Consider the following 12,322-nt stretch of genomic DNA (forward strand, 5'->3'; position numbering starts at 1 on the left):
CCGGCTCCGCCACCTTGCGGGTGACTAAACGGTTCGTGCCTTCCGAATGTGTGCTCTCACGGGTTTAGCCCATTTTTATTATCAGCCCTAGCAAATAGTACACGTGCTGACACGATGCCGTTTACACAAGACAACAGATATCTCTGAAGACATCAGGACGTCAGCAAGGGGGAATGCTGGCTCTTACGTAGTGGGTGTAACCGTGCGCGACTCTGGCTATGATACATACTTGCAGAGAAATCCGAACGGTGTTATATCCGATCAGTTTCCATCAGCACTAAAACTTTACTCCTCACCAATTCTTCAACGCACCATGCGTCTCTTTGCTAGCGTTTCGAGCCTCAGCCTCTAGGTTGTCTAGCAACGCATCATCAGACGGCAGTGGTTTTTTGTTCGTGAAGCCAAACTAATATCTATGGATCGACTCAGCGCCACCATTGATCTGCACTCACCTCTTCTCTATTAGGAGATTCCGGTACGCCCTTTCTAAAATTCCCTTTCCGTACGCTTTTCATAACCGACGCAGTAGGGGTGTCAACATCATACTCATTGCTGCATGGAGCGTACCTGAATTGACCTCCGCCTACTCCCAAAAATGATTCAGAAGACTGACTACCTCTCGCCCCTAGTTTGATCTTGATGATAGTGCAGCGCATTCGTCGTTTTTTCTTCTCACAGCCTGAGCGTGATATATACAGCAGATTTGAATTACACGGGACAGAAACCTGCCTGCAAATGAGGTGATGCTGTGGGTGCGCTTAGTTACCGTTTTGGCCACCGTGTACGAAGCATCATCCCGTACACGCACCAGTGCCGTCAGGTCAGTAGGTAAGCAACTTGCTCCTGCTTCTACTTAGGATGCATGATGACGCCTGGTTAGATAGACTCGAAACTGTCTTTGCTCAAATGTACGCTCTCGTTCGTGCTTATGTGAACATGAAAATATCTGCAGACAGTATTTCTTCCCTATGTCGTGACATTTCACTGTTGGTATGCTTGTGGAAGAACTTATCGTGCCTATGACGCATGCCATGTTGCCCAAGTTGCTATGGTTTTCACCAGTGTACTTCCTTTTACGTTGACCCGGTGTCAAACCTCAATGCTTGCCCCCCAAGATCCATGTTGGCAATGAAATGGCGCATCCTTCCTGTGCGCACGAGTCGTTCCTGTGAGTTGTCTAGTGAACAAGTTGACTCACTCACAGACGCCAACAGGCCATGCTATTAACATAATGGGTATAAATTATATTCATTTCGGAAGCTGACTATATCGTTCCTTCGCCGCTGGCCGGTAAAAGATATGCTATCACTCCCTCTTGTACTTCTCTCTCTCCACGCGCTAGCCGTGTACAGTGCTCCTCCAATAGATAGCGATGATGCCGCTGTAAGTCATTCCTGGCTACTTGGCTCGATTGCGGAGTAAACTCATTCATTGTACTCAGATCCTACGACGAGGAGGAACGGTTAGCCTGCTTGTCTCCATTCGAAATTTAGTCTAAACCCTCATGCGCAGATACCTGGTCTTACACTCCGCCGCGAAGAGTATCATCAACTCCAAAAGCGTGCTGTCTCAATCTGTGGTGTTGCCGCACGGGACGCCTCTAATAGCGATTGTACAAAGAGGTACCCATCAAACCTCCATGTGAGAACATGTTCTTCTTTTCCCTTTCATTCCTGATTTTTTTGCCCAGAAACGAGGGCGAAAGTCATCAAAGACAACACCAGGATACTACCAGGAAAGTAGTGGATCGAGCGCCGGGGCTGGTGGCAGCAGCAGCCCATCCGAATATACTCAGCAGACGAGTTCTACTCAGCAAAGACAAGACCTTCAGGACGACCAGGATATGGAAGAGTACGAGAATCAGCAGGCCATGGGCAATCACTGTGGTATGTCCAATCTGCATTGCCTCGATGTTTCTTGTCATTGAGTTTCTTGTTCTTAGATCATCTTGTCGAGTTGCAGACCGTGTCATATGTTTTGACACCTTATTGTACCAACCCAGGCGTCTCTCATACCAGAGCGACCAATATCGTTCGACTTCTAAATGATCCGAACAGAAACTTATACCTCATCAGGGGAGATGTCAACTTGGCTGTATGTTGATTATCACCTCGATTTCTCTCCTTCCTGTTTGCTCATTATTCACTTGCAGAAAGGTGCCGCGACCAAGCGCGCCATTCTGAGAGCGCAAGACGGACGCTCTCTGGCCTATGCTAGTAGATTTGAACAGTCCACTTGGATTGGTGTCGTTGGATATCTCGAAGCCAAGGAGTCCGTCGCACGCACTACTGCAACTGCGATTAAAACTGCTTCGGGCCTGACTCAGAATGTCGATACGGCTATACATAACATATACCGAGACACTCTTGCAGTTGCACGAGCAATGCGTGACTCGTTTGTTTCCAGCCAGCAGTCGAGCCAACAGGGAAGCCAAGGTGGAAGCCAAGGTGGAAGCCAGCAGGGCGGGAACTCACCGGGGCATCAGAGCGATGGTGGCACTTCTACAAGCTCGGGCTTGAGCGACGTCCAGACTCAGCAGGTCACGTACAACGGCCATGCTCTGACTCTGTATTGGGTTTCGGATGCCTGGCATTATGTGTATTACTATAACGGCCGGGGCACCTACGTAGAATATACTTCCGCAAACTTAGCCCAATGGCCTCCAGCTTAATTTACATATAATATACACCTTTCTCATGATTTCCTATCAGAAACATGCAAGAGATAAAAGACGAGGCGATTGGCTACCTGACAATGCATCCACGACGTGGATATTTCCAAGATGTGTTACTGTTGATGAAGTTTCTAGACAACGAGGTGATTCGGAACCAACACAGTGAATAATCAAGGTGGAGACAGGGTGGAAGAATTGTTAAGTATCTCACCGCCTTGAAAGTTGAAGGTTTCCTCCATGGCAGGTGATATTATGATAGCAGGACAACTGTCAATGTATTCCCAGCCATTCCGACCAGTTGAATGTCGTTGCTTAAAGTTCAGAGGAAGTTAAATCAAGGCTACTTCGCTGTTGACGTTGAACTGCTGAGAATATCATTCAATTGGCTACGCAGGACTAGTATGTGTTCCCTAGGTAAGTATAGTCCCATGGTCTTCATCTCGTCGACGTGCATCGACGAAGGAGGATCTTCACGAGGGTCTCTGTGCTTTTCACTTTGTTCTGAGTGTCAATATGTCAATCTTACATAGTGGTACAACCTATTATCAAAAGGCTCACCTTCATAGTCTTTTTGTCCCAGTTTCCGGCGTTCTCGGTTGGGGCTAGAATGGTCACACCCACAATATCCAACGTGGACTCGCTAACGAGAAACAGGAATTTATCGCAGGTAAATCCGTGGTACCTATGCAGCCAAGTTGTTATTGGACACAGCGAAGGAGTTAGGAAGATACATACAACTTCTTATTGATCTGTAGCTGTATTCGAACTCCCACCATCACTTTCTGGACGGCTAGATCGAGTAACTTCTCGTAGTCGTCGCTGTCAGGAGTTACTTGATGTTGACTGAAAAAGCTGTCGAGTGAAACTCCCTCGCTATTAGCGTGTGTCGATCTGGATTCAAGGGTTAGTAGAACAAAACAAACGTAGTTGCTTGAATCACGGCTCACGTAGCATAGAGACAGAAGACAGTAAAAATTACGAACAGGAAACTGTAATTCAGGCGCATTAGAAATCTGTAGGAGAGCCAGCTCTACGGGCTGTGACGCCGCACCATACTTTAAGTACCAGAATGAGGTTGTCATGGATAGCTTGATGCTCGTTCCGAACTGGATTCTTGATCTGAGTTGTCCCTGTAGTCACTAATCATTCGTTGGACTCGGATACGAGAACAACGAATTACTCCGATTAGATTCACGTACACGTATTGAGCACGCTAGAGTGTAGCAATGGATAAAAGTAGAGGTAGGCTTTGATAGCGTACACCAGAACACCTGGTCGAGTTTCTATCAAGGAAGCAACTCTACGCTTTCAATCATGATCTTGATGGCGTCAACGGCCTTGAGGATCCTCGGGCTATTGATGCACCACTAAACGCAACAACGGATGAAACTCACATTTGACATCCCCAATTTCCACTTCGCTGCGTCCCTGAATATAATCACGACGACGGGAGGCTATGGGAGATGCCTTCATCATGTTTGTACAGGGACTAAGTAGTAGCGTTTGCATAGCATCAGCCAATAGTGAAATTTTATTCTGTTATCCATACTTGCGACATATAAAAACACGCCTAACTTGAAGTAGGTAGATGGTTGGCGTCCGATAGTAGATACGCAAGTAAAAGGTCGAAGTTAGGGCACGTCTTGAGCAGGAAATTTCTATGGGTCGGCATTGAACGGCATCTCCGCTGCCTGTACCGTGGCACGTGATGAGCTTTCCGTCCCTTCCCTCAGAACCTCTTTTTCGATCTCGCTTCTTTGCTTGTCTTTGCTTGCGGTCGATGGCAAATACCCTTTGCTCAGCTTGAGTATTTCTTTCTCCGATGTGCATCGTACACTGCATCTCCTCAATGTGGTAGGAGATATTGCGAATTCTATGGCAAACCTTAGTACTCTCGAGAGCATCAGGAAACAGATTTACAGTTCGAGCTTGTGAAAATCACGCCAATTTGTCAGTTTACTAGTATGCGCATAGCCGTATCTGATCCTCGTAAAATTTGTATACTGAGGATGAAGAACCGGGAAAATCTACTACTTTTGCCTTGGACATACAATCAGCTCCGTATGATGCTAATATGGCGCCTTTCCGTACTTCGGTTCTAAGCTCTCCAAAGCTGGTCGGAGCTATATTCCCCTTTACCCTGTCGCCTATCTCGGATAAGCCTGTCTTTCATATCTATCATCTCAGCCGAATGCTGCGCCATGTCTGGTCTGCAGGCTTGTTCCCTCATGTGGACCATGCACCGGTAACACCTCTATCTCTACCTCCACCGCTGAGAAGCCAACCGCTCCTGAACTGTCTATTTTATCGTTGATAGACATGGACGTTGATAGCCGCGGGGGGTCTCCTGATGAGGGATTCGATTGCTCTTCCGTCTGGTTCGAAGACGGGAACATCATCGTTCAAGCGGAATCCACTCAATTCCGCGTCTATCGCGGCATATTAGCCATGAACTCCTCTGTTCTCCGGGGAATGTTCGAACTGGCACAACCAGATGAAAAAGACATGCAGGATGGTTGCCCGGTTGTTCATTTTTATGATTCGGCGCAGGATGTCCGACATTTTTTGGGCGCTCTCCATTTCCCCCGGTATGTTACCTGGAACTCATAGATACGACGTTTCTCATGGAGATCTCCTCACCTAGGTACTACCACCCCTCGGAGACTACATCCTGGGACATAGTTTTCGCTATGCTCCGTCTGGGAAAGAAATACGCAGTACATCACCTTCACGAGTCAGCCTTCAAGCAGTTTTCTGCTTTGTATCCCATTAAATTCGCGGATTGGTGCTCTAGACCTATGCATTCTATACAGCGGTTTATAGCGCGCCCCTTGGCTGTATATCAACTCGCAAAAGAGACGGGTCATCTCAGTTTACTACCTGGATGCTTGTATAGCATGACCACAGTCCATAGGGGAGAAGACATCATTCACGGTTTTACCCTTCCTGATGGAACGCATGCCGAACTTGAAGCCCACGAGAAACTCCTGATCCTTCAGAACCGGGAAAAGTTCACAGCCTATCTAAGAGAGAACATATTAGGATTTCTCTTTAGGTCACCTTCGAGTTGCCAGTCGTCGAAAATGTGCAACTTGGTGAAGTATGCGACCTTGCAAAAGCTTCATGCTGACAACAGTTTGGATCTTCCGGGTAGAGGGACAGGCTTATTTGGCGTCGAGATCCCGTGGGAGTCCATTGGCCTCTGCGCTCCATGCTACGCTGCCGCTTTTGTCCAGTGGAAGAATGCGCGGGAAGACTTTTGGAATAACTTACCGCAGATGTTCGATCTGCCAAGCTGGAAAGAGATCGAGAAATCATTGGACAGTCAGTGTCTAAACCAGTATGCGATATTGTTACTTATTTTTGCTTATAGCAGTCCTTCCTTCCCATCGTACACGAACAAACTACGATGCACGCGCAGTGACGCGAGGTAACCGACTCAGATTTGGACCAGCCACATAAGGCTCCGTTGAAAGACTGGTAATAGTTCTGTTATCTCCTAATTTTACTGGACTGGGCTGTGAGAACACGTACTATCCCTCTCTCAAGTGTCTTCTACAACTACCACCGTCCTTTGAGTTTTCTCCGCTATGACGTCCTCGAGAGTTGTCTCTGCTCCCCGCAACGTTATGTTAAATTCGTTGACCGCCTTCCAAACCTCTTCGCCGAGCAGAAGTTCCAGAAAAGTGATTGGTGTAAGCGTCTCCGAGCCCCCGTCGACACCGGAGTATATTCTCGAGTAAATCATGCGCCCCACCATCCGACGCTCCCCATCCGACGCTCTGGTCGGATTCTCCCAGCAACAGACAAATGCTTCACTCTTTGTGTCCCCATACTCTATATCCAACTGAACCGAAGTAGCAACAGAATCATCTGGACCGCTTGTCCGCAAGAGCCGGAATTGAAGCGCCAACGAACGCGTATAGTCCCTGATCGGAGAAACTTGATAATGAAATCGACGCAGCATCGTTTCGGACCAGTTCAAGGGTTCGCTAGGCTGAGGTTTGAATTCGTCGTCTATTGTGTTGGGTCTGTCATATTCCAGAGCGGGGACGACTTCGACACGCTCCTTCAGAACGGAAGGTATGTCGTAAGGGGTACGAGCGTAGAAAGCTGCTGTATCTTGAGCGGCTTGGACAGCAGCCAAAATACGCTTGATTTCATTGACCATGACAGGGAACCTAGTCACGTCGTTGGCGTACTGGGCCAGGGTGACCCGAAAGTTGTTGAATGCATCGGTTAGGGTAGGGCGTTACATGATGGAAGGTAGTTAAGGGATATTGTAAAAGATTGGGACTTATATGTGTTTTACGATTTACAGCAACGGTCGAGTGGCTCCGCTTATGCGGAATGAAGGACGCCTTGTGGCATCAGGTATCGTATGGCATCCAAGGCATTGTTCTAAATAACAATAGGAGGATGCCGTTGTCCCCGAGCTACCGATGATAGCAAGCTCTTAGCTGACTGGCACGTGGTATCAAGGAATCCGCGTGATGCATACCTTGATCATTTCACATTCGCCCTCCAGTTAGGCAGACGTCAATCGACATCCAGTAAGTAGTTGAATAATAGTGGACCATATCCAAGCCGTTTCCTCGTCATTACTATAATTTCTCCACCCTTCGGCGTCGTTATCAATAGGTGCCGCGCCGTGCAGGGACGTCATCAAAGCTAAAAAGAAACGATGAGTAGATTGATGCTACAACGCGAGACATAATAATGCGCGTGTATAAATACTATGGGCTCGATATTTTCCATGCCCAACAAGGACCTATGAACAACGTCAACAACCTATCCAATCTCAAAGGGAACGTGTAGTTACCTATGGGGTCTGATCTGGCATGATCCACTCCAGTCCACATCCCAATCATTCCCATGGCACTGCCCACCTGTCCTATTTGTACACTCTCAGTTACCCACTCCGGATCCTGAATTCCAGCTTCACTCGAAGTCTGGCATCGCATCAATACTCGGATAACCTTTATAAAATCAAAGAACGAACCAGGCTCCACCTCACAGCACCATCGCCGATCATTCTGACCGTTCCTCTAATCTGTCTATGCGCGCCATCATCCAAGTCTGATCCTCGAGACTCTCCCTCGACACGGATGATGGGAAGCGTATAGACCAATGAAGATAGAGGGTTGTCGCCGGATCCATGGTAATCAGGCGGAGGGGTGGGTGGCTTGGAATACCCCGACACCCGCAGACTCATAGGCATGACACGAATAGTCTCAACCACCATATTTGTGCTCTCCGAAAGATGAGAAATGGCCGTCTCTCTGCCCTGCTATGAATCAGGTCAGCATGGATGCCTACTCGGTACAAGACTCAGTGCTCACGTTGTGATCTAGAATGCAAAAGATGTCAGCTAAAGAAGCACAATCGAGACACGGGACGCACGTATCAATCCATGGTAATCCATCCAACACACAATTCGCCTGTATGAAAGGGATCAAAAAAAGGTAGATAGATTCAAGAAGCGACGCAAACCTCCATTCTCCTGTTACACCAGCCCAATCCCAACCATCCACCTCGTCGTCACTGGCTTCCTTACCCTTGCCCTTATCATCCACAGTTAGATCCATCTCCTCCGCTTCCTCCGCTTTCCCATTCAGCCGTCTCCATTTATCCCACTCAAATCCTGGTGCACCGCCCATTCTCAAGTGATCCAGATTCTTCAGCGCCTCCATAGCTTCTAAGAATGCTTCTCGATCCCTTGGATCAGAATGCACAACATGAGCACGATCTCGAACATTCGCTTCGATAAGCACTCGAGCGCTGGCCAAAAAGCTCCAGTCCGGCTTAAGCTCGTGCGGGAATGGAGGAAAGATAAATGTTGGATGTCGCTCTTCATCAGGATCTCCTCCAGCCAATGCTTGGTTGAGAAGGAACAGAGGAAGATATGGCGGAGGTCTGTTAGGGTCATCATTTTCGTCTTCATCAGCATTATCTTCGCGATCCTCATAGTCCGTGTCATTTGGATCGTCCTCGTCGTCTTCATCAATCCGGGCGTTAAATTCCAGTATACTATCTTCACCAAGACCAATCAAAGGGCCAAATGCCAAGATCTGAGGGCTCCCGTTCCTAAATATCGGTAAAAGTTCAGGGCCATTAGCTGGTTTCCGGGGTTCGAGTGACGGTATGGGCATAAACGGTCCCCAACACCGCTGTGGATCAGGAAATTTCATGTTATAGACGCGCAATTTGGCGGCGTTCCGAGCCATCTTCATCTGTATGACATTGTCGAAAGTAATCTCTTCAATGTCTCGTGCCTTCGCCTTTCCCTTGCCTTTATCTTTGACTTGAGTCTCGTCCTCCTCCGTAGTTGCAAATCTTGTCCTCCTCCTGGTGATTTTCTCCACCAGGCTGTCCCTTGTCAACCCTTTCGTCCTCCAGAACTTGAAATTGGGTGCGCACTTGAATCCAAAGAGTAATAAGATGTGATGGAAGGCCTGCCCTGTCGAACTCTGGTCCCAGGTTTCCCTGTCTCGGGGATTGGTTTGTTCATCCAATTTCGGCTGGAATAAGAGAAACCGAGAGACCGCATTGGCAGGGTAACCATGAGATAGGGCACCGTCTAGCCAGCCCGAATTGAGTGAGCTTGATATTACTGCTTCGCGTGAAAGTGGGGGCCACGGGCATATTGGCTCGCTAATGGTTGAAAAGGTATCGATGGACGAGCTAGGTATGCTTGGCGCCGCAAGTACCATGGGAACGAGCGGCGCCAAGTTCTAGAACCGAGTAAAGGTCAGTGATAGTCGTATCTCAAGTGTAGAAACACTAGCCTCTAGATCGAAGTCATCGGATACAGACAGCGGGTCGTCTAGGTGTGCTTTCTGGTAGCAGTTAATACGTATTCAGAAGCCAGTAACCGTCGACTTACAATATGATTTTTGGCTTTAATTCTTTGTTTATATTCACCTTCCCAATCCACGGAAGCGTCTACACCGAGCAGCGAGCCCAATTTTCTGGGGTCATCAAACTGGGACAAGAAGACCTCCCTCCACAGATGAGAGTCAGGGCTCTTGTATATCAGCTCGTAGAAAGTGCTCTTTGCTTTGGAGAGCGAAACAATAGCGCTGGGCCCATCGAGGTGGCTGCTGGAGACAATGATGCTCTCCAGGAGTTCTGCAGGCAAAGAGAGAATTGTCGTGGGAGACGACGGGCCAGTATATGGGGACGACATTGAGGCTGTAGTCGTCGTCAATTATCAAGAGTCAGATCTAGGTTGAGGTAGGTTGAGGTAGGTCCTCGGCAGCGGCTTTGTCATATCTGCCGCAACATCGGTCGTAAGATTATACCGATCGATACTACGGGCCGCTACGACCAGTTACTGTAACGGTTTCTGTCCTCCTCACACCGCAAACGGAAGAATTTCAGTCTGAGTCAGGTAGTATATACTGAAATCATCACGTGACTGAAGAAACTTGACTGCAAACTAATCCCGAAATTGGCGAAATGGTGGGCAAATCGGGACGAGTTTCTGGTCAAGTTTCATGACTTTCCAGTTTGCGGCGTGCTTGCGGATACTTTCAGCAAGCCATCATGTACGATGTCGCGATTCTGAAAAAAGAATTGCCTGATATTGGGACGGCTCCAGTAAGATATTTATTAACCGTGTCGGCCGTAATCATGATGACTCACGCGAAGCTCCAAAGAAATGTGTTGAGAAGGCATGCTAATGAAGGGCTAATCACACCGGACAGATAAGAATTTGAGGGAAACCAGAATGTGAACAATAAGGTGATTTTTTGGGGGGTCGCCCTTGGCAGTGACTTTACATAAAAATTGCGTGCTCCCGAATTTTATCTCTGGCAGGCGGCATGGATTTTAGATCCTCCGAAACGCGAAGTTCGTTGATCCCCAAACGATGCTTCAAAACGTCACAGTTGTGCTCAAAAATCTGGTTTGTCAAAAATACATATCTTCCCGGTGTGAATTGACTTACCAGGACGTACATTTATAAAAGATGGTTGGCCGATTTGTTGAGATCCTTTTCAGCGTCTATGCAAGAAGAATTCAATAAAGCCTTCGTCGTACTGTAGCGGACAGCATGCTGCTCCAGAATGATACGCAGGCGTATACGGCGCGTTTGTGGTCATGGTCATCCTTTCAGTGGCACCAAGGATAATATTGATGCCGGGGAAGCATCCGCAATGCTTGCTTTGAAGGTGTTGTTGAAAAAAAAAATTGTTAAGTCCACGCTGTAGCCGTCGTTGACAGATTCTGACGGATAACTCACGTGCAGTCCCACGACACGACGCGATACCCATTCAACATAACCAAGATTGACTTGCGTAAAACAAGTTTTAAACCCGAGTAAAGAGAATGTAATGTAGTTTTTAATACGTCATAGAAACATGGAGAAACGCAGTTCACAAGACAGAAACTGTCAATGGTGTACTTCCGGTTATCATCATTGCAGCACAAGTAAAATGATTCACCGTGGACACTGTTAGCGACGTGTCCTACCTAGCACGGCCAATAAGAACACAGTTTTTCGAAGCTAGCTTCGGAAGCTGGTCCGTGATCATTCTGGTTACCTTCTCTCTAGCAGACTCGAGATCCACTTGGGTGAAAAATCAACACGCAAGAGCCGGAAAGCTTTCAGACGCGAGGATGGAATCTAACAAGCCCCAGGGAATATTCCAACAACCCGACTCGGGGTCTTCCGCGACGTTACAGGAAATGCTGATGTGGAGCTGTATCCGATGTAGGCGAGGGACATCCATAGCTTCTAGGATCCTTACGACGGCATTGATACCCTCCAACGCAATACAATCTGCAACAATCACGTCGCAGGAGAATGTGATTGTCTCAATGTGGCAGAATGATGCGAAAACTTTCGCTTCTATGAGATGATCTTAGGCCAGACATGAATCTACAGAAAGACGGATCGCTAACACTCACCAAGCCAAAAATCAGGATTTCCTGGCATCACAAAATGGGATATCGATAGGGTGAGGATGCTTAGCATGAGAACACGCCAGAATCAGTCATCGTACAGCGCGCACGTCCCTGGTTCTGGTGCAACAACATGAATTTTCCACATAATCTTCATCGTATTGAGGCTCGACAAAGTAAAAAAATGTCCCAAGAAGCCAAGAGAACAGGTCGACCTCGACATCCGTGTTACACTGCCTACACAGCATCAATGTTTTGAGGCGGATGGGTCCTGAAGTACTAACTGCCTGCCGCAAATCGTCTATGGCCTTGGGTCACACAAAAATCAAGTGAGAGGGCGGAGATATTTGGCATTTGTTCTAGAAAGCGGCAAGATTCGTGATGGTTGGAAAAATAGACGCGAGAAAGGTCTAATGCTTCCACGCGCGTCATGTTCTGAAACGGTAGGAGCTGATCAGGTTTTAAATGCAGTTTGTCCAGGGAGAGGTATCGGACGTGCACAAGGCGGGATAGGAGGCGAATAACTTGTGGCTCGTTCATGAGAGGGATTACATATACATCCATGTACGAGCCCGCCTAGGCCTCCGGGTTAGCTAAGATATACTCCTTGTCGCCATAGAGGTGTACTTCTTTGACCATGGATAGCAGATCATAGATGAGGGTACGCGTCAAACTTCCTGTTCCACCTTGCACAATACGACGCGAGCCATAGGGAGAGGGTATGAAAAACAAAAGGCTGGG

General features: G+C 47.8%; 6 protein-coding genes across 6 annotated transcripts; 3 read left to right on the forward strand and 3 right to left on the reverse strand.

The window, feature by feature from the left end:
- Window positions 1-660: 660 nt before the first annotated feature.
- On the forward strand, window positions 661-1,138 carry EV420DRAFT_22944 (uncharacterized protein). Its single transcript, XM_060481311.1, has 2 exons — window positions 661-820; window positions 885-1,138. The coding sequence occupies exons 1-2, from the start codon at window positions 744-746 to the stop codon at window positions 1,021-1,023; spliced, it is 216 nt and encodes a 71-aa protein (XP_060339099.1). The 5' UTR covers window positions 661-743; the 3' UTR covers window positions 1,024-1,138.
- Window positions 1,139-1,161: 23 nt separating this feature from the next.
- On the forward strand, window positions 1,162-2,689 carry EV420DRAFT_22910 (uncharacterized protein). Its single transcript, XM_060481308.1, has 6 exons — window positions 1,162-1,383; window positions 1,442-1,462; window positions 1,513-1,641; window positions 1,691-1,886; window positions 1,943-2,094; window positions 2,153-2,689. Exons 1-6 carry the CDS (start codon window positions 1,300-1,302, stop codon window positions 2,669-2,671), a joined length of 1,101 nt encoding a protein of 366 aa, XP_060339100.1. The 5' UTR covers window positions 1,162-1,299; the 3' UTR covers window positions 2,672-2,689.
- Window positions 2,690-2,980: 291 nt separating this feature from the next.
- EV420DRAFT_1493664 (uncharacterized protein) lies at window positions 2,981-3,753 on the reverse strand. Its single transcript, XM_060470779.1, has 4 exons — window positions 3,622-3,753; window positions 3,410-3,565; window positions 3,233-3,356; window positions 2,981-3,175 (listed from the first exon to the last, which is right to left on the reverse strand). Exons 1-4 carry the CDS (start codon window positions 3,678-3,680, stop codon window positions 3,110-3,112), a joined length of 405 nt encoding a protein of 134 aa, XP_060339101.1. The 5' UTR covers window positions 3,681-3,753; the 3' UTR covers window positions 2,981-3,109.
- A 1,048-nt stretch (window positions 3,754-4,801) lies between these two features.
- EV420DRAFT_23156 (uncharacterized protein) lies at window positions 4,802-6,177 on the forward strand. The gene is made up of 3 exons (XM_060481314.1): window positions 4,802-5,262; window positions 5,319-5,998; window positions 6,048-6,177. The coding sequence occupies exons 1-3, from the start codon at window positions 4,994-4,996 to the stop codon at window positions 6,134-6,136; spliced, it is 1,038 nt and encodes a 345-aa protein (XP_060339102.1). The 5' UTR covers window positions 4,802-4,993; the 3' UTR covers window positions 6,137-6,177.
- On the reverse strand, window positions 6,164-7,154 carry EV420DRAFT_23028 (uncharacterized protein). Its single transcript, XM_060481312.1, has one exon. The coding sequence runs from the start codon at window positions 6,843-6,845 to the stop codon at window positions 6,219-6,221; it is 627 nt and encodes a 208-aa protein (XP_060339103.1). The 5' UTR covers window positions 6,846-7,154; the 3' UTR covers window positions 6,164-6,218.
- A 154-nt stretch (window positions 7,155-7,308) lies between these two features.
- Window positions 7,309-9,863, reverse strand: EV420DRAFT_1633727 (uncharacterized protein; the record flags this gene model as incomplete). The annotated part of the gene is made up of 9 exons (XM_060476228.1): window positions 7,309-7,345; window positions 7,412-7,445; window positions 7,497-7,626; window positions 7,677-7,961; window positions 8,017-8,024; window positions 8,078-8,115; window positions 8,168-9,408; window positions 9,457-9,513; window positions 9,561-9,863. 9 exons carry the CDS (start codon window positions 9,861-9,863, stop codon window positions 7,309-7,311), a joined length of 2,133 nt encoding a protein of 710 aa, XP_060339104.1.
- Window positions 9,864-12,322: the final 2,459 nt, after the last annotated feature.

Source organism: Desarmillaria tabescens, assembly GCF_030435595.1.
Source record: "Desarmillaria tabescens strain CCBAS 213 chromosome Unknown EV420scaffold_1, whole genome shotgun sequence".
NCBI lineage: Eukaryota > Fungi > Basidiomycota > Agaricomycetes > Agaricales > Physalacriaceae > Desarmillaria > Desarmillaria tabescens.

What these genes read in the sequence shown, in the direction of transcription:
- EV420DRAFT_22944 (XM_060481311.1), top strand. Translation starts at nt 744, where the DNA reads ATGCTGTGGGTGCGCTTAGTTACCGTTTTGGCCACCGTGTACGAAGCA. An exon ending in ACACGCACCAGTGCCGTCAG is followed by an intron (nt 821 to 884) that starts GTCAGTAGGTAA and finishes CTGGTTAGATAG; the next exon opens with ACTCGAAACTGTCTTTGCTC.
- EV420DRAFT_23028 (XM_060481312.1), bottom strand. Translation starts at nt 6,845, where the DNA reads ATGGTCAATGAAATCAAGCGTATTTTGGCTGCTGTCCAAGCCGCTCAA.
- EV420DRAFT_22910 (XM_060481308.1), top strand. Translation starts at nt 1,300, where the DNA reads ATGCTATCACTCCCTCTTGTACTTCTCTCTCTCCACGCGCTAGCCGTG. An exon ending in TCCTACGACGAGGAGGAACG is followed by an intron (nt 1,463 to 1,512) that starts GTTAGCCTGCTT and finishes CCTCATGCGCAG; the next exon opens with ATACCTGGTCTTACACTCCG. An exon ending in GGTACCCATCAAACCTCCAT is followed by an intron (nt 1,642 to 1,690) that starts GTGAGAACATGT and finishes TTTTTTGCCCAG; the next exon opens with AAACGAGGGCGAAAGTCATC.
- EV420DRAFT_1493664 (XM_060470779.1), bottom strand. Translation starts at nt 3,680, where the DNA reads ATGCGCCTGAATTACAGTTTCCTGTTCGTAATTTTTACTGTCTTCTGT. An exon ending in CTACAGATCAATAAGAAGTT is followed by an intron (nt 3,357 to 3,409) that starts GTATGTATCTTC and finishes TTGGCTGCATAG; the next exon opens with GTACCACGGATTTACCTGCG. An exon ending in GGGACAAAAAGACTATGAAG is followed by an intron (nt 3,176 to 3,232) that starts GTGAGCCTTTTG and finishes ATTGACACTCAG; the next exon opens with AACAAAGTGAAAAGCACAGA.
- EV420DRAFT_23156 (XM_060481314.1), top strand. Translation starts at nt 4,994, where the DNA reads ATGGACGTTGATAGCCGCGGGGGGTCTCCTGATGAGGGATTCGATTGC. An exon ending in GGCGCTCTCCATTTCCCCCG is followed by an intron (nt 5,263 to 5,318) that starts GTATGTTACCTG and finishes CTCCTCACCTAG; the next exon opens with GTACTACCACCCCTCGGAGA. An exon ending in GATCGAGAAATCATTGGACA is followed by an intron (nt 5,999 to 6,047) that starts GTCAGTGTCTAA and finishes TTTTGCTTATAG; the next exon opens with CAGTCCTTCCTTCCCATCGT.